General features: G+C 43.5%; 1 protein-coding gene across 5 annotated transcripts in view; it reads right to left on the bottom strand.

The window, feature by feature from the left end:
• The window catches only part of LOC126283997 (tyrosine-protein phosphatase non-receptor type 7-like), a 121,689-nt gene that overhangs the window by 18,292 nt on the left and 80,534 nt on the right, over positions 1–22,863 (bottom strand). The window contains exons 1-2 of one of the 5 annotated variants that reach the window (XM_049982539.1): positions 4,279–4,299; positions 839–1,063 (exon numbers count right to left, since the gene is read on the bottom strand). In XM_049982539.1, coding sequence (XP_049838496.1) covers positions 839–953 — 115 coding nt within the window. In that variant the 5' untranslated portion in view covers positions 954–1,063; positions 4,279–4,299. Of the gene's footprint in view, positions 1–838; positions 1,064–2,277; positions 2,907–4,278; positions 4,300–22,863 lie in introns of those variants that run through there. The other 4 variants (XM_049982535.1, XM_049982536.1, XM_049982538.1 and 1 more) reach the window with 4 other exon arrangements.

Raw genomic sequence — 22,863 nt, forward strand, 5'->3', positions numbered from 1 at the left:
AAATTTTGATTTCAGCCCATCCTCCTTGCCATTTTCTTACATGACTAATTGAAATCTGAGGCTAATAACTTAAAGGCTTACAATAAATTATTGTTATAATAAGATGATACACTCACAGGATTCAAAGAAACGAAAGCAATAGTGTGCATCTAAGTAACAACACAAATTCATTGGTCATTTACACAGCAAATTAATGTTACTCAAGACAAAATGAAACAGATGGGCACTTTCTCATGACACACAAATCTCTTGAGTACATAGGCTAATCATCTTGTGGTGTAGCAGTTCCTCTTGTTATGTCTGTGCTTGCTACGAAATGCAAGTACAGCCACAATTAGAGTACACTTTAGCTTCTAGCTAGAAGCTGCTAAGCACCATGATTTTACAAATACCAATTAAAGGCTAACCAAGAATTAATGTATTGCCTACATTACAGGGCTTGCGATTAAATACTAGAACCATAGCTCTTTTAAGTTATAGATTTCCATTTGTTACATCTGAACATAACTTCACCACGTGGAAAAACACTTCACAATACGAAGAACACTCAACTTAAGATCTACAGGAAGAAGATTCATAAAAGCAGAAATGATAGGTAATTTTGTATGGTATCAGAATGGGAGGGGTAAGTGAAAGTTTGTGCAGACATTATACACTTCACATACAGAACTCAACACCAATGTAGTAGACAAAAGAGATGGCTATGAGACATTACTAAACTCAATGTACGCATAGTTTGGAAGTGGAGGGAGAAGTATACATATTTGACAGATTCAGTAAGACTGCTATGTGACAAAAAAGAAGCAATGCACATTATTAATTTTCTTGGATACTTTACCAGCAGCTGATGTGACAGTTGCCACAGGCAAGGCAGTGCCGTCTTCATCCAGAAACCGATACTGGTAGTGCTGGTGGTCGTGCTGCACTGATGCTGGGATTGGGGCGGAGGCCATTAGCTGCCTGAACAGCAGGTCCCCGCCTCCCCCACGTGCATCGCCCTCACTTCCTATTGCGACTACATTATCCTCTGCCAAAACAACTGGCCGGCCCCCTGCACACTCACCTATGAAACAAAAAGAAGTAATAAACTAAATGAAAACTGTGAATTAGAATAAGTAACTACTACTACAAAAGACTGTGTCCTATTGTGGGAATTGCAGTAATTACACAGGAAAGTTGGAGCACACTAGCAAGAGAGAAACATGGGCACCCACACAACATTAACATAAATAACATGTAAACAACCAAACTCAAATTTTGTTAATCAATTATCACTCTCAGTCTATTTTTGTTCATCACAAATGGTTGAAACCACTCAAGCTGTTTCTTTCACTCCCAAATTGGGTGCTGTAGACTTTTGCTTTTGCAAAGAACTGTCAATGTTTTGCTTTAATTACATCACACCCTCTAAGCAAAAATGCAATATCCGATGACTGATCATCCTACTTACACAAAATATTTTAGAACCGAAATTCTGCTGAACACTACTGCATTATATTCTGTGATTTTAAGGGCTACAACATTTTAATGCACAGAACTTGTAAATCTCGTTGTTATTGACACTGCAGCTGCTTGACTGGAACGAAGAGCTTGCTAATCCCGAAAGACGGTAATACACGCAGAAATACAAGAAGCAGTATAACTAGCATGACAGCACATGAAAATTACAGATTCCAAGATATGAAATTCTGAATGAGTTTTAAGCCCACGCGATTAGCTTCGTAACTATCAGCAAGCTTTGGAAACAGTGTTTCTAATCCCTATCCAGGAGGGAGAGGGAGAGAGAGAGAGAGAGAGAGAGAGAGAGAGAGAGAGAGAGAGAGCGAGCGATTTCGAGTCACGCACTTCTATCATGTTTCGCAAGTAATACTTACAAAACAATGTAAAAGAAACTGACACCTCTTTGAAGACATATAGGCTACAAATGCGGGTGCAGAGAACAAACAAGTAGCTTTCTACAAAACTGGTAACTGACAGACATCAGCCTAACTCACTTCGTACTACCGTATTTTTACTGCTTCAATCTCTCAAAGTAATGAGAACGCGAGCACGCAATTATGGCAGTTTTAGGACGAAAAATACCTGTTCTACCTCAGCAGTGGAAAAGCTATTGTCAGTTAATGCAATACGTACAACCTGTAAAATACGAGTAACTACACTGCTGATCTGTTTCATGTTTACTAACAACGTATTTCACCAAAGTTTATAAGCAACACACAATAGCAAGAACTGTGAACCGAAGAAAGCAATAACAGCAGCCCCATATCGCAAACTTACACTGGATAAATCCGCTAAGCGTAGCTGAACATCTACACATCAGTACAGCTTTGGCCGTTTCTGAACACAGCGTTCACTTACACTACGACAACGCATCAAAAGTGAAAACAATTGACACAGATCCAAGATATGATACAAAACCATTTGTATTCAGCTGTACGAAACACAACAGCACCGGCGGACTCCACTCTTGAATGACGGCAAACATTGTTTATTTTGCCGTATAGGCACAAAAGCTGCGGCTGCAACTGGCTGCACTGGTAACTTTCACGAAATGGAGAAGACTGACACTGTTGCGTGACGTTTTTTGTACTGTTTTATCTACATCAGCTGCCAGATAACAAGCAGACACGTAAACACTGCTGATCGCATTACCTGGTATCTCTAAACTCTGCAAAATAAGCACAACCTGCAGGAGATAAACACACACTGCCCTCCCCGATGTCGCCATATTGAAGTCTGCTGCAGGATTGAGAGCATCCCCGGATGAGCGCCGTAGCCCGTAGCTCGAGTGTAAAATCAACCAATAAGAAGTGGCCGCTTTCAAAAAGGCGGGATGCCTCACTTCCCGTTCTCCAGCGGAGTAGGGGTACATAACACTTCGTGCAGACGTATGCTACAGCTCAAGTAATGCGTGTTCGTGACCGACAGAGGGTATAATTATCGATTCATTCATTTAAGAAGCTGTTTAAAAAGGAAGTCCGCGCTTTGTCCTGATTGATACGTCGGTATCTCCGTGATTTTTTTTTTCATTTAATGTATGTTAAAACTTATTGCGCATGTATCAAAGGCAGCTTACAAGGATATGAAAAGACAAATTTGTTGGTATTTAGCTTAATGTTAAGTGACTTAAGAAATAGTGCGGCGGATGCAATGCGCACGAGCTAAAAATATTTCCATTGGTATTTAGCCAATTTTTACGACGAGAAATAAATTCATTTACAAGGCCAAAATTGTATTCTATCATGCCAAATAACTAGAGTAATTACACTCAAACAGCAAAAACATGACAGTCTACGAGAAGAATGCAGGAATTTAAATTTTTAAACCAACTTCACTTTAAAAACGCCGTAACGCAGCAGAACAGGTATAACTGAGTCGTATTTCGTCTTTCTTCTTGCTGTTTTTTCTTGCTTTTTTTACTTACGGGCATCAGTTATGCATGAGAGGGAGCCAGAACAATTTGAAGTACAGTCAATATACTTCACATTAAGCGAGAACTTACCGTCATGGAATGCATCGCACTTATCAACGAACGGGAACACTCCTTCAAAGAAGGTGAGCAGCGGTGAATGGAAGTACAGAAACCTTGCGTAACAACACACTATCACCTCGCACAAGCCCAGGCGATGCCAGAACAGCAAAGACGAAGACAGCAACAACTCGCTGCGTAGCCGTCCTTGCCCACGCAATCTGGCACGAATTCAGCATACGGCCAGCGGAAACCGCCGGCCGCTCTCCCACGGATTTGTATGAATGGGAGAATACGCGACGGCGTTCACACACACACACACACGCACGCACACGAACTTCGAGCGGAAGGGGAGGCGCTGCTAAGGCCCATTCAGAAAACACAGACCTTAGAACTCGACTTTCATATTGTGTCGTCGACGCGCGTACGTATCGCGAGTAGTTCGGAGAATGCAGAGACAACACAGAAACAATTGACAGGTGACAAATCTAGCTATGCGCTACACTGTAAAATATAAATACAACTACGCGCTACAATGTAAACTATATTCCGCTGTCTGCAGGACAGCGTTAATGGGCCGGGTTTCCGAAGTCGCTTTTAGCGCACAGGAGCAGGCAGTGAATGTCGGTCAGGTGATGAGCACGTAGACGGGCAGCGGCGTGGTTCTTGTTGTGGAACGAAGCGCACTGAGAAGCCGTTACGTCGTTCACCGCACACGATACGCACGTGGGTACAGCATTTGGTCGGTATATACAAGTATGTGGACTAGGACATTCACTGTGAGTGGTGTCAGATTGAAGCACACTTACTGTAGGAGGCGACACGTAGTCATTCGGCACTCTCTCGCAGTCCCATAAACAACAGGCGGCAGGCGCGCAGCGCTCTGGCGGACTAGGGCAAGCTCCCGGCGAATCGATTTTTTGACCGCTGCGTGGGTGGCGGCAGCGCGCGGGTGGGCGAACCCCAGAGATGACTGACATGGCCGGTCACAGGTTGATACCAGTAGGTAACTACGGGCAGACATACTCATACAACTACGCTACGATTCTTGGATTGTAGCCACTGCGAACATTCGTGTTGCGGACTAGAGAAGTAACTGCGAAGTTGTAACCAGATTCAGGCGTCGACTGCCACGGCCAAAATGAAAATGTCCCTCAAGCCACGTTAAGAGGTCCATGCAGTTTAGTTCTGTTGCAGTCTGTCTGCTGTAACGGTATATACAGTGTGCAATTTATCGTGACCACCTCAATTAACTTTTTGTCCAGAAGCGAAATAAAAAAAAGAATGTGTCAAGCAAATGTTGTTTAGATGTAAACCAGCATCGTTGCCTAACTTATAACTTCGTACGTTACGAAAAGCAGAACGCCGTTGTTTAATTATTACACTTTATTTGTTCTTCGTCAAGCTGCTTCCTCTTCTCCACATCTTTTTTTTTTTTTTTTTTTTTTTCTAAAACGTGTTACAGAGCACCATTCGCGTATGCACGTCAGTCATTTATTCCACGGTCTTCGTTTGAAGGTAGGAATGGGAAAAACCGACCGGTTAAAGCCGATACCAATATTTTAGTTCTGAATAACCGGTCTTTTCGGTATTTGTTTGGTATCGGTTATAAGAGGTATTTCCGTTTTTTTTACTAATAACCGGGTAGCAATTTTCCATACAGTGGAGCTAAAATTTTTGACTTTCAGATAAAGCCTTTTTTAAAAACATGTTTCGTAGGAAGTTCTGTGGCTTCTGAAATATTGGTGTCGTCTTTGAATTGTATAATTTCTGATGAAACGAGTTAGCTTACAGATCAACTCATTCTAGAAAGCGTATCTACTAAGTGGAAAATAAATATTGGCCAATTGATTAATTCATCATAGAAATTTCAACTGTTGTCGTGTAATTATTCCTGGTAGATGTCATATTTTGCCTACAACTAAATTGTTCATTTGAATTTTCTGAAAGAGTTTTCTTTGTCAGTAAAAAATTAATTGCATTCAAATTCACATTAAAAGGAAAGGATATATATCTGACCAAAAACGTGTTTTTCATTCGGAATATTTAAAGAAATAGAACGCTACAAATTTTTCACAAGATTTTGTTATTTAACTGTCATTTCTAAGAAATAATAAAAAAGAAAGGAAGTTATAGTAACAGTAATAAATTAAAAACTCACCAGCTCATTCATAGTTTACGATAAAAATAGAAATTAGCCGCTCTGCTGCCTGTGTGAATTCGTGGTGAGTTCTATGGGACCAAACGGCTGAGGTCATCGGACCCTAGGCTTACACTCTACTTAAACTAACTTACTCTAAGGACAACACACACACCTATGCCCAAGGGAGGACTCGAACCTCCGACGGGGGGAGCCGCACGAACCGTGGGAAGACGCCTGAGACCGCACGGATACCCCGTGTGGTTGCTGCCTGTGTCTACATAACATGCCTTTATCTGCTTGTGGCCCTTACGAGCGGACAACCGAAATTCTGCTGAAGAGTACTGCATTATATTCTGTGATTTTAAAGGCTACAACATTTTAATGCACAGAACTTGTAAATTTCGTTGTTATTGACACTGCAGCTGCTTGACTTTAGCACTGATTATTCGTTATGCTCCAACAGTGGTTCCATCCTCGATTACAATATGATTTTTGAGCAAAGATATAAAAATTTTTGGGATCACTAGGAGAATATGGTGAATTTTTGTAGTATTCAAACCTTCATTACTTTTTGAGGATAGGAGTGAGTGATGGACGGACTCAGTTTGCTTTCATTTCCATATTTTATTTGATATTTTGATTCTCTGTATATTAGAACACGTAATGAAAAGCCTGGAGTAGCGGAATTTTTCAGTCTTTGTTCGACGTCTACGTTTGTTGCTGGAAATAATAGAAATAAGAAACCGAAAATCGGTTATTCCAGAAACCCGTTATTTTGAGCTGTTTTGACAGTCACATTAAAATGAACATGATAAAAACGATGAAACCGAAAACCGGTTGTTCCAGCAATAACCGCCGTCCCCACTACAATACCATTATTACATACCGGTACCATTATTACAAATCAAGAAATATTGTTGCAATTACTTTTCTGCTAACTTACATTCTACGTAGGTACGAAGCATTTCTACTTACTCTTCGCTGATTCAAATGGCTCTGAGCACTATCGGACTCAACTTCTGAGATCATCAGTCCTCTAGAACTTAGAACTACTTAAACCTGACTAACCTAAGAACGTCACACACATCCATGCCCGAGGCAGGATTCGAACCTGCGACCGTAGCGGTCGCGGGGTTCCAGACTGTAGCGCCAGCGATGAAGCCAGAGTGAAATATCCAGAAATATTTCATAAACGGTTTAAGGTATCAAATGAGATTTTGGCAAATGATAGCACGCAAGGGGAGAGTGTTTTGCCATACGGTTATTATGCAAAACTTCATTATCTACCATGTTAATTCACCAACATAGACTTTATCGATGAAAGTGTAATTTTTAAGGACCATCGATAGCTGGTGAAACGAGAAATGCTATGGGTTTTGGAACAACATGAGTGAAGACATTACGCGTTTATTTTGTACTGAGGATGTACTTTTTCATTAGCTACTGATCTAACTTTTCCTCAGTTCCTCGCGTAATAAACCACTGTTTCGGACTTATCTTGCAATTGCGTCTGTGCAACTTGTTAGTGAGTTGAAACTGTGTAAACTCTGCTGTGTTTTGGCAAAAGAAGGAGAATTTAGGATGGCAACCGGAGAAATGTGTAGGTTTCACTCAAACTTCGCCACTCATGATGTTTCTCTGAAAGTTACAAATGCTTAATAAACCAGGCGAAAATAAATCGCTGCATTTTCTGCGGAATTCTTTTTAGGTACTAACCAAAGTAGAGGTTACATGTTTTTGAGTGGCTGTCATGCAAGTGAGAGCGCGGAGGGGCCTCCACTCAATATTTACGAAAAATGTTAGCATAGACTTCAGTTTAGTGCGGCATTATCCGTCCTGCGCCTGCCCACAACCCCCACCACTGTGCTGTCGCCGTGTGTACCCTGCCCTCTGTGCATCAACCAGCCACGGTATTCTGCGTGGACTCTGCTTGCTGGCCAGGAATCACAACACTGTCAGCAAATGTCCGGATTGTGTCTGCTCCCATATTTGCTTAATATATTTTTAACTTCGCTTCTGGACAAAATGTTACTTGGGGTGGTCAAGATAAACGAACCCTATATATGCACTATGTGATCAAAAGTATTCGGACACCCACAAAAACATACATTTTTCAGATTAGGTGCATTGTGCTGTCACCTACTGCCAGGTACTCCATATCACCGACCTCAGTAGTCATTAGACGTAGTGAGAGAGCAGAATGGGGCACTCCGCAGAACTCAAGGACTTCGAAAGTTGTCAGGTGATTGGGTTTCACTTGTGTCATACGTCTGTACCCTAATTTTCAAAAAAATGGTTCAAATGGCTCTGAGCACTATGGGACTCAACTGCTGTGGTCATCAGTCCCCTAGAACTTAGAACTACTTAAACCTAACTAACCTAAGGACATCACACACATCCATGCCCGAGGCAGGATTCGAACCTGCGACCGTAGCAGGCTCACGGTTCCGGACTACGCGCCTAGAACCGCGAGACCACCGCGGCCGGCTTACCCTAATTTTCCACACTCCTAAACATCCCTAGGTCCACTGTTTCCGATGTGATAGTGAAGTGGAAACGGGAAGGGACACGAACAGCACAAAAGGATACAGGCCGACCTCGTCTGTTGACTGACAGAGACTGCCGACAGTTGAAGAGGGTCGTAACGTGTAATAGGTAAAAATCTATCCAGATCATCACACAGGAATTCCAAACTGCATCAGGATCCACTGCAAGTTCTATGACAGGCATGAGGTGAGAAAACTTGGATTTCATGGTCGAGCGGCTGCTCAGAAGCCACACATCACGCCGGTAAATGCCAAATTACTCCTAGCTTGGTGTAAGGAGCGTAAACAATGGACGAATTAACAGTGGAAAAACGTTGTGTGGAGTGACGAATCACGCTACACAATGTGGCGATCCGATGGCAGGATGTGACAGGGTGTGGGTATGACGAATGCACAGTGAACGTCATCTACTAGCGTGTGTAGTGCCAACAGTAAAATTCGGAGGCGGTAGTGTTATGGTTTGGTCGTGTTATTCATGAAGGTGGGGGTGGGAGGGGGTGGGGGTAAAACCCCTTGTTTTTTTGCGTGGCACTATCACAGGACAGGCTTACATTGATGTTTAAGCAACTTTTTGCTTCCCAGTGTTGAAGAGCAATTCGGGGATGGCGATTGCATCTTTCACCACGATCGACCACTTGTTCATAATTCACAGCCTGTGGCGGAGCGGTTACACGACAATAACATCCCTCTAATGAACTGTCCTCCACTTGAACTGACCTGAATCCTATGGAACACCTTTGGGGTGTTTTCGAACGCCGACTTCTTTCCAGACCTCACCGAACGACATCGATACCTCTCCTCAGTGCAGCACTCCGTGAAGAATGGGCTGCCATTCCCCAAGAAACCTCCCAGCACCTGATTGAACGTATGCCAACGAGAGTGGAAGCTGTCATCAATGCAGGGTGGGTTAACACCATATTGAATTCCAGCATTACCGATAGAGGGCGCCACGAACTTTTAAGTCATTTTCAGCCAGGAGTCCGGATACCCTTGATCAAGTAGTGTACATGACGAAATTGAACGCCACACCGACAAAATTTCCGAGATTTTTCAAGGATATTTTCTGTGTATTTTGGTGTAGGGGACCGCTGATCTCCTTCGGCTGGTAACAGAGTAATTGAACTTCGTTTGATTTCTTACCCCCGTTTATCTTTGTACGTGTACTACACTGAAAATCTCTGCAGAGCACTATAAACGTCGACAGTAAGCGTAGTGTGATTGTTTGGAAACAAACTCGTCCCATTCGGTTACGGTTCTTGCTGTAATTAAACAGCAATGTTTACTTTACACTTCGTTCTCAGGTTTGCTTTCAGTACTGCTCGGTTGTCTCTCAGGTTTGTTTCACTCGGTAGTGTTAGTTGCACGCTGACAATGATGCACAACAGTATGGGCCGGTTTACTGAATAAGAGTTCGCCGACAGACATCTCGTATGTGGGTTTAGTAAATGCAAGGGAGGAGTGGGCAGAAAGATCGCAAAAAGCGGTTATAAAATAAAACGGGGATAATGGAGTCAAAATAAGGCAGGTAATGCTGGGAGAATTAATGTCAGAAATGAGTCGCTGTACGTAGTAGACGAGGTACAGCTGGTTGGACAGCAAAATACGTGACGACAGAAGCAGTAAAGACGATGTAAACCATTTGAATCACGGGGAAAACCGCTTTGTGGCATGGGATAGGTTGACAGAACGCATCCTGAGACATAAAGGAATGTTTAATTTGGTAAAGGAAGGAAGTGAGCGTGTAGGAACTGAAGAGGGCAAATATTTCTCAGACATCATTTCTGTTACCTAAAACGAAAGATTCCACTCTTTGTTACGTGAGATACAAAATATTTTGAATGACTTCGAAGACGTTTGTTTTAGCTCATAGCGCGCAGAAGGATACTTACTGTTGAAAAGGAAACATCTAATTCAGGTTCAAATGAATGCGCTCACAAAAAATCCGGACAAGATGCCTCTTAATGGCATACGCTCGTGCCATGTGCATTTATTTATTTATTACTTCACATGAGATATTCTCCTGAAATGATTGCTTCTACAGCCAAGAGGGTTGCTCTGTTTTGAAACGCTGTTCCTAGCGTTGTGTGGCCAGCAGATTTCTGACCCATAACTACGAGGGTAATCCCAAAAGTAAGATCTCCTATTTTTTTTATAAGTACAGAACTCTGTGTTGCAGTTGGTCACACTGTTATGAAGAGTGCTTCACGCGCTGTGTGTAAATATGCGTACGCCGCGCTGAGGCGCTCAGTTCAGAAAGGAGCTCCCGTTGGATGTCACCGCCAAGTGCGAATTGCGCGCAGTTATTTGGTTTTTGAACGCAAAGGGCACTGCGCCGATTGAAATCCATCGCCAGTTGACGGAAGTGTATTGTGAGTCGGGCATGAATGTCAAAAATGTTCGTAAGTGGTGTAGAGAGGTTGCAGCTGGTCGGACCGAAATTCACGACGAACAAAGGAGCGGGAGACCGTCAGTTTCTGAGCAGACGGTGTTGAAGGTTGAGCAAAGCATGCGTGAAGATCGGCGGATCAACCTGGACGATCTCTGCACGTTGGTTCCTGAGGTTTCCCGAAGCACCGCTCACAGAATTTTAACGGAAACATTGATCAACCGGAAGGTGTGCGCAAGATGAGTCCTACGCATGTTGACTGAGGACCACATGCGGCAACGAGTTGATGCTTCCCGCGCATTTCTTCACCGCCTTGCAGCCGAACAGGACAACTTTCTGTACTCGATTGTCACGGGTGACGAAACCTGGGCATACCACTTTACACTGAGACCAAGCAACAACCACGCCAGTGGCTGCATCCTTCTTCGCCAAAGCCGCGGAAATTCAAACAAACACAGTCTGCCGGTAAAGCGATGACAACCGTTTTTTGGAATCTGAAAGGGGTATTATGGGTCGACTTTATGCCCACTGGGACCACAATTAACGCTGACAGGGACTGTGAGATTCTGAAAAAACTCAAACGGGCAATTCCTATTCAGAGAGGAATATTGAGCAAGGGCGTACACATTTTCCATGACAACGCTCGCCCACACATCGCTCGGCAAACCATTGCTCTCCTGCAACAGTTTCAGTGGAACATAATCACCCACCCACCCTATAGTCCTGACTTGGCGCCCAGTGACTATCATCTGTTCCCTAGGTTAAAACGATTCAGCTCCGACGACGAGACAAAAGAAGAGGTTCATAACTCTCTGAATAGCATGGCGGCGAGCTGGTATGACATTGGAATACAAAAACTGCCACAGCTTCTACAAAAATGCTTCGACAGAAATGGTGATTATGTCGAAAAAGAGCTAAATGTTCAAGCTGTAAAATGATATAAGCCATCGCAGAAATAAACAGGTCTATGTACTTACAGAAAATAGGAGACCCTACTTTTGGGATTACCCTCGTCTAATACGAATTCATCACCTGCAGCGAACGGAACAAGGCCTCTCCTAGACTTCTGCAGCTGCTAAGTCTTCAGCAATTGGATCCGTGGAGTCCCCGCACGTTTTCTAATTTTAACTAAGCGCTTCCTATTATATCACTGCCAAGGATGTTTTAATCTGATTTTACTCCAGCAAAAAAATTCCTTCGCCTATGTACCATCCATTCACCTGGCTACACGTCCAGCCCTCCCTCATTTCATTTTCACTCCAGACATAATTGCATCTTCGACTCCAGTTTATGCTGTGGTTCGTTTCTTTGTTTACCTTTTACTCCACGTAAGTCCCTGCTGTTTTTGATTAAAAGTTCATGTTTATTCTACGTGTGTGGTGTTAGTTTCAGCGCGTATCTTTCACATTACGGACAGGAAGCGGACAGATTTATAATTGCTCGTGTCTTGTCAGTCGCCATCTCATGAAGTGCAAAAAATACTGCGTTCTGTTGTTAATATTGGGGACTGACTTCCTCTGAAGTATTCTGTTAGTAATATGTCAAGTTTCGTTTGACTTACTGTTCCTCTATCATTTCTATAGAAACAGTATCACCGCCAGGTATCTACTTTCCTGATTCCCTTGTACGACTGACTGTTACATATGGGTCAAAAATGTAGACAATGCCAGAAGCCGATATGAACAACTTAGGGCTTTTGAAAGCAAAATCCTACGGAAAATTTGTGGAACTATGAGAAAGACAGAGGGTTGGAGAATACGTTGCAACCATGAAATACAGCAGCTCATGCACGAGTGTAATACAGAAAAATTTATTAATTGTAAGAGAATACTCTGATTAGTAAACACCGATTCTTTAAAGTAACGAGCTTCCACGTATAAAACAGCTTCAAACGTCTGATTATAATTGAGTCAATGTGTTAAATAGTTCTCAAATACTGGAAGTATAAAGTTCGCATATTTCGCGCCCTCAGTTACGTTGCCTCGAGACAGACACAGTGTTTCTGACTGTAGCACTTGTCTTGTTGTGTTAAGCTTTTAACGTAAGATTATCCATCTTAATGAGTTATGATAGCATTTTAAATTTGTTCAATAACTAGGCGAAGTATCCAAAATCGAATTTTTGTTACCCCTACGCTGCAACAGTACCCGGTCTCTCGATGTAATGCAGATGGAGAGAATGACAAATGACAGAATTCCCAAATGAATAATGAAAGGCAGATTTTATTTCTCCAGAAGGAAGGGCAGACCAAGACCAACATGGCTGTACAATGTCTTGGCTAACTGTACCAAAATGGAGATCTGAGGATGGAAGAGAAAAGCAGAGAAAAGAAGTATTTGAGGAAGCCAAGGTCCACCAAGGGCCATAGTGCCCAAGAAGAAGGAAGAGAGTAACCTAAATAAATTTATACATATCATATGCCATTATTTCTGGAATGTTACTGTTTAGATCAAAAATTACCTGTGTTCCAGTCTCATCTCTGAAACTGTACAAACATTACCAGTTTTCTCTCTGTATTACTCTGCATCTAAACTGATGAAATGTGGTGTCACCCAACATAAATTTCTGGACAGTTTTCTTCGTACTTTCCTTGTATTCAGTTGTTCACTTATCAAATTATTTTAGTGATAGTTCTTAACAGTTTTGTTTACTTTGTGATAGTCTATCACGTTCATGTTAACGTTTGTTTCAACCTTTGCCTTCTCTTTAGCAGTTACCTGTTTCATAGTTACATTTCAGATCGTGTTTTCTTTCATTTGTACCTGTGAATTCTTTTGATATTTGGATAAGTGTCCTTGTTAAATAATTGTCCTTTCCGCTCATGTCTGTAAAATTGTTATTTTGTACCCAGTTTGTCATATAATTCATTCCGCACTTCCTTATTCGTAAACAATGTCTTATAATCTACATGTCGGTCTGCTTAAATGATGAGTTTGAGTTTTCACCATTGTATCTGTTTTTACGCTGTGTCTTACGAATAAGCGATCACTTGGAAGTCTAAAATGATTTCGGATTGTCAAATCCTGTACAGTCTCTTTATTCCAGAATGAGATTTTCACTCTGCAGCGGCGTGTGCGCTGATATGAAACTTCCTGGCAGATTAAAACTGTGTGCCCGACCGAGACTCGAACTCGGGACCTTTGCCTTTCGCGGGCAAGTGCTCTACCATCTGAGTTACCGAAGCACGACTCACGCTCGGTACTCACAGCTCTACTTCTGCCAGTATCTCGTCTCCTATCTTCCAAACTTTACAGAAGCTCTCCTGCGAACCTTGCAGAACTAGCACTCCTGAAAGAAAGGATATAGCGGAGACACGGCTTAGTCACAGCCTGGGGGATGTTTCCAGAATGAGATTTTCACTCTGCAGCGGAGTGTGCGCTGATATGAAACTTCCTGGCAGGTTAAGTTTGGAAGGTAGGAGACGAGATACTGGCAGAAGTAAAGCTGTGAGTACCGCGCCTGAGTCGTGCTTCGGTAGCTCAGATGGTAGAGCACTTGCCCGCGAAAGTCAAAGGTCCCGAGTTCGAGTCTCGCTCGGGCACACAGTTTTAATCTGCCTGGAAGTTTCAGTATCTTTATTATTTGATAAAATAGTCACTTTGGTTAAATTTTGTTCTTTGCAAGCCCATTTCCTATTTTTATCTTCAGGATGAATGTGTTAAAGACAAACATGCCGTTATTCTCGACAAATTCGTCTAACATCCTTTCCTGTGCAACGTCCAAAGTTTGAAGTAACTGTTCTTTATTTTCTGTCATACTATCGCAATAAGATTTCCCATATCCATCTTGTATATAATTGTATCATTAGATAACTCTACTCATAATCACTAAAAACAGGTATTTATCTAGGATGTGCAATCAACTGTCTGCCATTAACGCGAATATTTGTTACTCGCTTCTAGTAAGTTGTCTCTGTCGTAACCTACTTCCCGTCTTTAATCAACAGGGACACTCCACACACAGGTGACACGCCGACCTCATTGTGCACCGTTTTATCTGAAACAACACAAGAGACAAGTTTCCGCTGGAGACGCCGAGGACTCCTGTCAACGTTCTTGTGGAGCTATTTTAAGGTATAGGTCACAGACTAAGGCGCCCGTCCGTGGATAGAAGACGCGTGACTTCCACGCCGGATCTCACACCAGTTACTGAGCACATTTTCTATGTTATATTTCTCGGTATCTAGTCACTGGCACTATTAAGTCAGATACAGGGTCTTTGTTACGTAACGAACGAAATACCAAAATCGAATTACGCATGTTTTCAAATGGCTCTGAGCACTATGGGACTTAACATCTGTGGTCATCAGTCCCCTAGAACTTAGAACTACTTAAACCTAACTAACCTAAGGACATCACACACATCCATGCCCGAGGCAGGATTCGAACCTGCGATCGTAGCAGTCGCGCTGTTCCGGACTGAGCGCCTAGCACCGCGAGACCACCGCGGCCGGCTCGCATGTTTTCCCTTGGGCGTACATCTCAGAAGATAGTAGAGTCAGAAAATGTAGCATGTTCACGAATAAACGCATATACTCATCTAGAAGCAAGCCATAATTCAAATTTTCCTATCTTACTATTTCAGGCTTTCTAGGTCGGTTATTGGTACCATCTTTGTCATAAGATATATTGCCAGCAATACTCTCGTATCACAAATAGAACTAATAGCGGAACGATGTTTATAAACGAGGAAACGCATTCGTTGAATATGCGAGGTGTGATCAATAAATATAGGGAATTGATTATTTAGCAGCAATTACTGACGCTACAGCCTTTTGATGCAATTAGTCTGGTAGCTCGACCCGTTGAGACAGGCAGCGTGGGGTTGGAACAAGTTCTGACTTCTCAGTCAGCGTCCATAGAGTGAGTTTGTGTTTACCGTGTCTGTCGCGCCTCATGTCGAACAACGCGTGAACATCAAGTCTGTTTCAAGTTGTAAAAAAAGTTTCAAAGAAACTCAATAAACGTTGAAGTTGGTGTGCGGCGTTAATGCTGTAATTCTGAAGACTGTTTACAGGTAGTATGAACGTTGTAAAAGCGGAAATGAGTCGGTAACAGACGAGCAACGTGCGGAAGACGTCTGTTGACCTCAAAAACAGAAGAGCGGCTGAAATTGTTCGTTCAAGCACGCGAATAATTGTTCGAGAGCTTATTGAAGATCTTAGCATCTCGTAGGGGTCCGTGCAAAGCATTGTTACCGATAATTTTAAAATGAGGCAAGAGAGTGCAATTTTGTTCCCAGACTTTTGAGTGATGAATAGACAGAAAATCTCGTGTCAGTTTGCATGCAGTTGCAGGATCGTCTTCATTCAGATCCGGACTCCTTATCCCAAATTACACTCCTGGAAATTGAAATAAGAACACCGTGAATTCATTGTCCCAGGAAGGGGAAACTTTATTGACACATTCCTGGGGTCAGATACATCACATGATCACACTGACAGAACCACAGGCACAATAGACACAGGCAACAGAGCATGCACAGTGTCGGCACTAGTACAGTGTATATCCACCTTTCGCAGCAATGCAGGCTGCTATTCTCCAATGGGGACGATCGTAGAGATGCTGGATGTAGTCCTGTAGAACGGCTTGCCATGCCATTTCCACCTGGCGCCTCAGTTGGACCAGCGTTCGTGCTGGACGTGCAGACCGCGTGAGACGACGCTTCATCCAGTCCCAAACATGCTCAATGGGGGACAGATCCGGAGATCTTGCTGGCCAGGGTAGTTGACTTACACCTTCTAGAGTACGTTGGGTGGCACAGGATACATGCGGACGTGCATTGTCCTGTTGGAACAGCAAGTTCCCTTGCAGGTCTAGAAATGGTAGAACGATGGGTTCGATGACGGTTTGGATGTACCGTGCACTATTCAGTGTCCCCTCGACGATCACCAGAGGTGTACGGCCAGTATAGGAGATCGCTCCCCACACCATGATGCCGGGTGTTGGCCCTGTGTGCCTCGGTCGTATGCAGTCCTGATTGTGGCGCTCACCTGCACGGCGCCAAACACGCATACGACCATCATTGGCACCAAGGCAGAAGCGACTCTCATCGCTGAAGACGACACGTCTCCATTCGTCCCTCCATTCACGCCTGTCGCGACACCACTGGAGGCGGGCTGCACGATGTTGGGGCGTGAGCGGAAGACGGCCTAACGGTGTGCGGGACTGTAGCCCAGCTTCATGGAGACGGTTGCGAATGGTCCTCGCCGATACCCCAGGAGCAACAGTGTCCCTAATTTGCTGGGAAGTGGCGGTGCGGTCCCCTACGGCACTGCGTAGGATCCTACAGTCTTGGCGTGCATCCGTGCGTCGCTGCGGTCCGGTCCCAGGTCGACGGGCGCGTGCACCTTCCGCCGACCACTGGCGACAACATCGATGTACTGTGGAGACCTCACGCCCCACGTGTTGAGCAATTCGGCGGTACGTCCACCCGGCCTCCCGCATGCCCACTATACGCCCTCGCTCAAAGTCCGTCAACTGCACATACGGTTCACGTCCACGCTGTCGCGGCATGCTACCAGTGTTAAAGACTGCGATGGAGCTCCGTATGCCACGGCAAACTGGCTGACACTGACGGCGGCGGTGCACAAATGCTGCGCAGCTAGCGCCATTCGACGGCCAACACCGCGGTTCCTGGTGTGTCCGCTGTGCCGTGCGTGTGATCATAGCTTGTACAGCCCTCTCGCAGTGTCCGGAGCAAGTATGGTGGGTCTGACACACCGGTGTCAATGTGTTCTTTTTTCCATTTCCAGGAGTGTATAACCAGAAATGAGACCTGGGGTCTATGTTATGGCCTCCAGACGAAAATTCATAGTTACCAAGGGAAAAGCAGAGAATCTCTTCGCCCGAAGAAACCACGTCAGTTCAAGTCCAATGTCAAAGTCATGCTCATTGTTTTTTTTTCTGTATTGAGGGCGTAGTGCGATCGGAGTTTGTTGCAAGGGGAAGGAACAGCTGTAAACACTGAATTTTACAAGGGAATACTGCAGCTTATGTGAAACAATGTACGAAGAGAGAGACCAGAAATCGGGCCAATAGCTTCCTTCTTCATCATGACAGTGCACATTGCCACACCTCGCTTTTGATTCGCGAGTTTTTGACCTAGAAAGGTCTTCCTCTCTGTTCACATCCACCTCAATTAGCATATATAGCACTTGGCTCTTCGAAAAAATTAAAATCGCGCTTGAAGGAAAACATTTTGACTCCATTCTTGACATTGAGAGGTCCATCACAGAGCCGCTGAGCGCCCTTTTTTAGTAGTAGCCTTCCAGAAATGCTTTCAGCCATGGATTCAACGCGCACTTGTAGCCAAGGGCAGTACTTCGGAGGAGACTAAATCAACTTCCAATTAAACATGTTACTTTGTTTCTAATAAAATTACTCTCCGTATTTTTTGATGGCAGCCGGCCGGGGTGGCCGTGCGGTTCTAGGCACTATAGTATAGAATGCGCGACCGCTACGGTCGCAGGTTCGAATCCTGCATCGGGTATGGATGTGTGTGATGTCCTTAGGTTAGTTAGGTTTAAGTAGTTCTAAGTTCTAGGGGACTGATGACCTCAGAAGTTAAGTCCCATAGTGCTCTGGCCGTGTTACAGTTTCCTGTTTATCCCAATAGTGTCTATGTGTTTCACAAATCTCCAGGCGGCGACGCTCGCGATCCACTGCATAGGGATGGGAAGAACCGATCGGTTAGCACCACTTTTCGAAATTTCTATTCTCTTCTTGTCCAAACTATTTATCGTCCATGATTCATGGCTCCGAGCTCTATGGGACTTAACCTCTGAGGTCAACAGTCCCCTAGAAATTAGAACTACTTAAACTTAACTAACCTGAGAACATCACACACATCCATGCCCGAGGCAGGATTCGAACCTGCAACCGTAGCAGCAGCGCGGTTCCGGACTGAAGCGCCTAGAACCGCTCGGCCACAACGGCTGGCAAGGAGAAAACTTAAAACTTTAGAGTTCATTAATAGTTTACAGTAAAAACAGAATGCAGCTGCTCTGAAGCCTGTGTCTAGACAAACTGCCTCTGTCTTCTTTTAGCTCTTGAAACGGACGAAAAAACACAAAAATAGAGTTCTTCAACCTCAGTTTTCGCCCTTTAGCAGTGAGTATTCGTAACGTCCAAATGGTGATAACAATCTCCGGTTACAACACGATTTCTGAGTAGAGTTTCAAAAAATTACGATCCATAGGACAATACTGGTGATTTTTGGTTTTAGCCGACCGTTTATCAATTTTTCGAGGAAAGCAGCGAACGTTGGATGGACTGTTTTTCTTATGTTTACCTATTTAATTTAATATTTCGATCCTATGCATCGTGCAACTGAGAGAGTCAAAATTTTTCAATCTTTGTTCGATTTCTACGTTTATTACAGAAAATAATACGAATAAAAAACCGAAAATTGGTTGTTTCAGATACCGGTTTTTTAGCGGTTTTAACAGCTCAGTTCAACTGGCGTAGTAAAAAAAAAAAAACGATATACCCCAAAACTCGTTGCAGCGGCAACCGTCATCCCTAATCAGCCAACCACGGCCTCTGAAGTTACTCCCCGTGTACAACATATAGTCCCAACGGGCTGCATCGATTGTCCTTAGCATCAGGGGCAGCCCACAAAAATCCTGATACCGAGAGAATTGGGACACCCTTTACCCTGTTGTGATCTGGCTGACAAGTTCCAAACTCTAGACCAATGTTTTAAACAGCGAACCCTGCCAGGCTATGGAAAAATCTAAAAACTGGCCAGATGCGAGTAGAACTTGCGCACTCTGGGTTCCGTGCAAACTTAATTATGTGTATGGACAGTTCAGCCATTCCAGGAATCGAGGATCTCTACGATTTTTGCCTGTTCTCGACGTTGATAATGACAAGATATCGGTCCCGGCGTTCCAAGATTTTTAAGAATGTAAGTTTGATGTCGGATAACAAATGGCAAAAGAAATATTTTCTTCGTTTGGTGTAGTTACACATTAACAACTTCCTGGTTCCTTTCCTTCACTTGTATTGTGAAACCTTTCTTCTTGCCAAATTTCATGATTCTACGTCAGGGGGAGATACCCTATAGGTCTTAATGTGTGAGTTTGCAAGTGTGAAATTATGTGACATAATAAATGGGCATAGAAGCTTAATTTATTTCACCGCCAAGCGACTAAAAACCGTTGTATGTGACATAAATTTCAACTTTCCCGAGAAAGAGGGGTATTAACGGAATGATGGACAGACAGTTGGACAAACAAAAAAATTATAGTCTGATGTAATTAAAAAATTGGGATTTTCCCATTTATTTTTAGTGTGAAACCTTTCTTCTTACCAAATTTAATGATTCTAGACCAGTGAGAAATAACTTATTAGTGTTGACGAGCGAGTTTGTATCAAAATAGGCGACATTAACAGCCGTATCTTTTGATTGTATTGACTTAGAAGCTTCACTTTTCTACATCGCTAAGGTGCGGCAGATCTTAATATATGACATAAATTTCAACTTGATTGATCTACCTGATCCTGACGAAAATGGTTTTGAACAGTCGGACTGGCAGACAGACAGGCAGAGGGACGGATAACAAGTGATCCTATAAGGGTCCCGTTTTTACAGACTGTGGTAGGGAACCCTAAAAAATAATGACGAAAGTCAGAGGAGGCTACGTGAGCAGTTAGCTGTAGACCCGTGGTTTCGTAAGCGAGCGACTCAGAATCACGGTCAGCCAGCCACCGGCTACTAGGTCCAGAGGTCCCTTGGGACAGTCCGTCCTGCGTCAGTAGAATTTGAGTTGTGGCGTAAGATACACTGGGGCGCCAAAGAATCTGGTATAGGCGTGCTCATTCAAACACAGAGATATGTAAACAGGCAAAGTATGGGGCTTCGGTCGGCAACGCCTATATAAGTCAAGTGCCTGGCGCAGTTGTTAGATTGGTTACTGCTTCTACAATGACAGTTTATCAACATTTAAGTGAGTTTGAACGTGGTATTATAGTCGTCGCACGAGCAATGGGACGCAACATCTCCGAGGTAGCGATGAAGTGGGGATTTTCCCGTATGACCATTTCACGAGCGTACCGCGAATATCAGGAATCCGGTAAAACATCAAATCTCTGACATCGTTACGGCCGGAAAAAGACCCTGCAAGAACGGGACCAATGACGGCTGAAGAGAATCGATCAGCGTGACAGAAGTGCAACCCTTCCGCAAATTGCTGCAGATTTCAATGCTGGCCCATCAACAAATATCAGCGTGCAAACCATTCAACGAAACATCATCGATATGGGCTTTCGGAGCCGAAGGCCGATTCGTATACCCTCTATGACTGCACGACACAAAGCTTTACCCCTCACCTGGGCCCGTCAGCACTGACTTTGGACTGTTGATGACTGGAAACATGTTTCCTGGTCGGACGAGTCTCGTTTCAAATTGCATCTAGTATTCTATGGACGTGTACGGGTATGGACACAACATCATGAATCTATGGACCATGCATGCCAGCAGGAGATCGTTCAAGCTGGTGGAGACTCTGTAATAGTAAGGGGGAGTGCAGCTGAGTGATATGCGGCCTCTGATTCGTCTAGATGTGACTCTGACTGGTGACACGTAGGTAAATATCCTTTCTGATCCCTGCATCCATTCATGTCCATTGTGTATTCCGACGGACTTGGGCAATTCCAGCAGGACAATGATACTCCCCACACATCCAGAATTGCTACAGAGTGGCTCCAGAAACAATCTTCTGAGTTTAAACACTTCCCGCTGGCCATCAATCTCCCCAGACATTAACAATATTGAGCATGGCTGGGAGGCTTTGCACCGTGCTGTTCAGAAGAGATCTCAACCCCCTAGTACTGTTACGGATTTACAGACAATCCTGCAGGATTCATGGTGTCAGTTCCCTCCAGAACTCCTTCGGACATTAGTCGAGTCCATGCCACGTCGTGTTGCGCTACTTCTGCTTTCTCGCGGGGACCCTACACGATATTAGGAAGGTGTACCAGTTTCTTTGACTATTAAGTATATTTGTCGGAAGACTACACAACACTTGACGTGCCTGTTACAGTCCTGCACTATTTAATACATCTAATGGGTTCCCGATTCTGCAGACACAGCGAGTGCAGCTGCCCTATTCCAGTAAACTACAGAAATTGGGCATGTTCGTAATCTTACCTTATTGTTACACTGGTATGGAAAACTTAAAGACGAAAGTAACTTTTGCATGATGTGTCATGGCCAAGTAACATAGCTCGATGAAACTCAGACTATGCATAGAAAGACCTGCTACAATATAGTATAAAACAATTGTTTATCAGGCAACTGACAACAACATCGATATATTTGGAGACTTGCATGATACCCACTGTGCTGTCTTACAATACATTTATTCGCTACTGGTTTCGATCGTGGACCATGTTCACAATGGAAAAATTCTATCGAGATAACTAGCCAGGAAATTATACGCCATTGATGACTTGAAAACGTAAGAAAATTGATAGTTAACGATTTTGCTTGGTTAAGCCTTTATCTTCTTAAGTTTTCAAGGCAGCAATGGTGTATACCTTTCCTGATTAAACAGCATGTATGACATGTGAATTTGTCAGAACGGAAATTTTTTTCGCTGTGAAGATTGTCCATGATCGAAACCGGTAGTGAATAAATGTATTATGAGACAGCACAGTATGTACCACTCATTTCTCCAAATAGTGCAGAAGGTAACTGAAAGAAATACGCAAAGCGACGAATAGGAATGAACTTTTATTCAAAGACAAGTGTTATACCACCTACTGCACTCTCCTGACTTAAGCCCTCGTAAGTTCAACTCGATTTCTAAACTGAAGGAAACACTTCACGGCATTCGCTACAGAACTGCTCCAAATTCGTCGGGCAATAAACCGCGCCGCTCGAACTGTCAAAACAACTGGCACTGCTAAGAGCTTCCTAAGACTTCCACATCGCTGGCATTGTGTTATACACAATGCTGGTGACTACTTTGAAGGTCAGTACAACTTTGAAACACGTATCTATTTTGTACGAGCTGTAAATAAATAGTTGCCACTATTAAAGTTCCAACCCTCGTGTATTAATGGTTTTTTTAAAAATGTGTGGCATTATTTATTGAACGAACCTCGACGTTCATCCATCCCGGGAACTGAGAATTTTGATAATTTATATCTGGTATCGGTATCGATACTGAAAAGATATTGGTCCCGGGAAGGTTTAAGTTATTTCTCATTTTTTTATTGTCATTCCTGAGTAAAAAGGGTCTGGACGAAAGGACACACAGGCGGACAGATAAAAATTACAGAAGAATATTTTTTCGTTTAATGTAATAAAA

The sequence above is a fragment of the Schistocerca gregaria genome, chromosome 8 (genome assembly GCF_023897955.1).
Source record: "Schistocerca gregaria isolate iqSchGreg1 chromosome 8, iqSchGreg1.2, whole genome shotgun sequence".
Taxonomy (NCBI): Eukaryota; Metazoa; Arthropoda; class Insecta; order Orthoptera; family Acrididae; genus Schistocerca; species Schistocerca gregaria.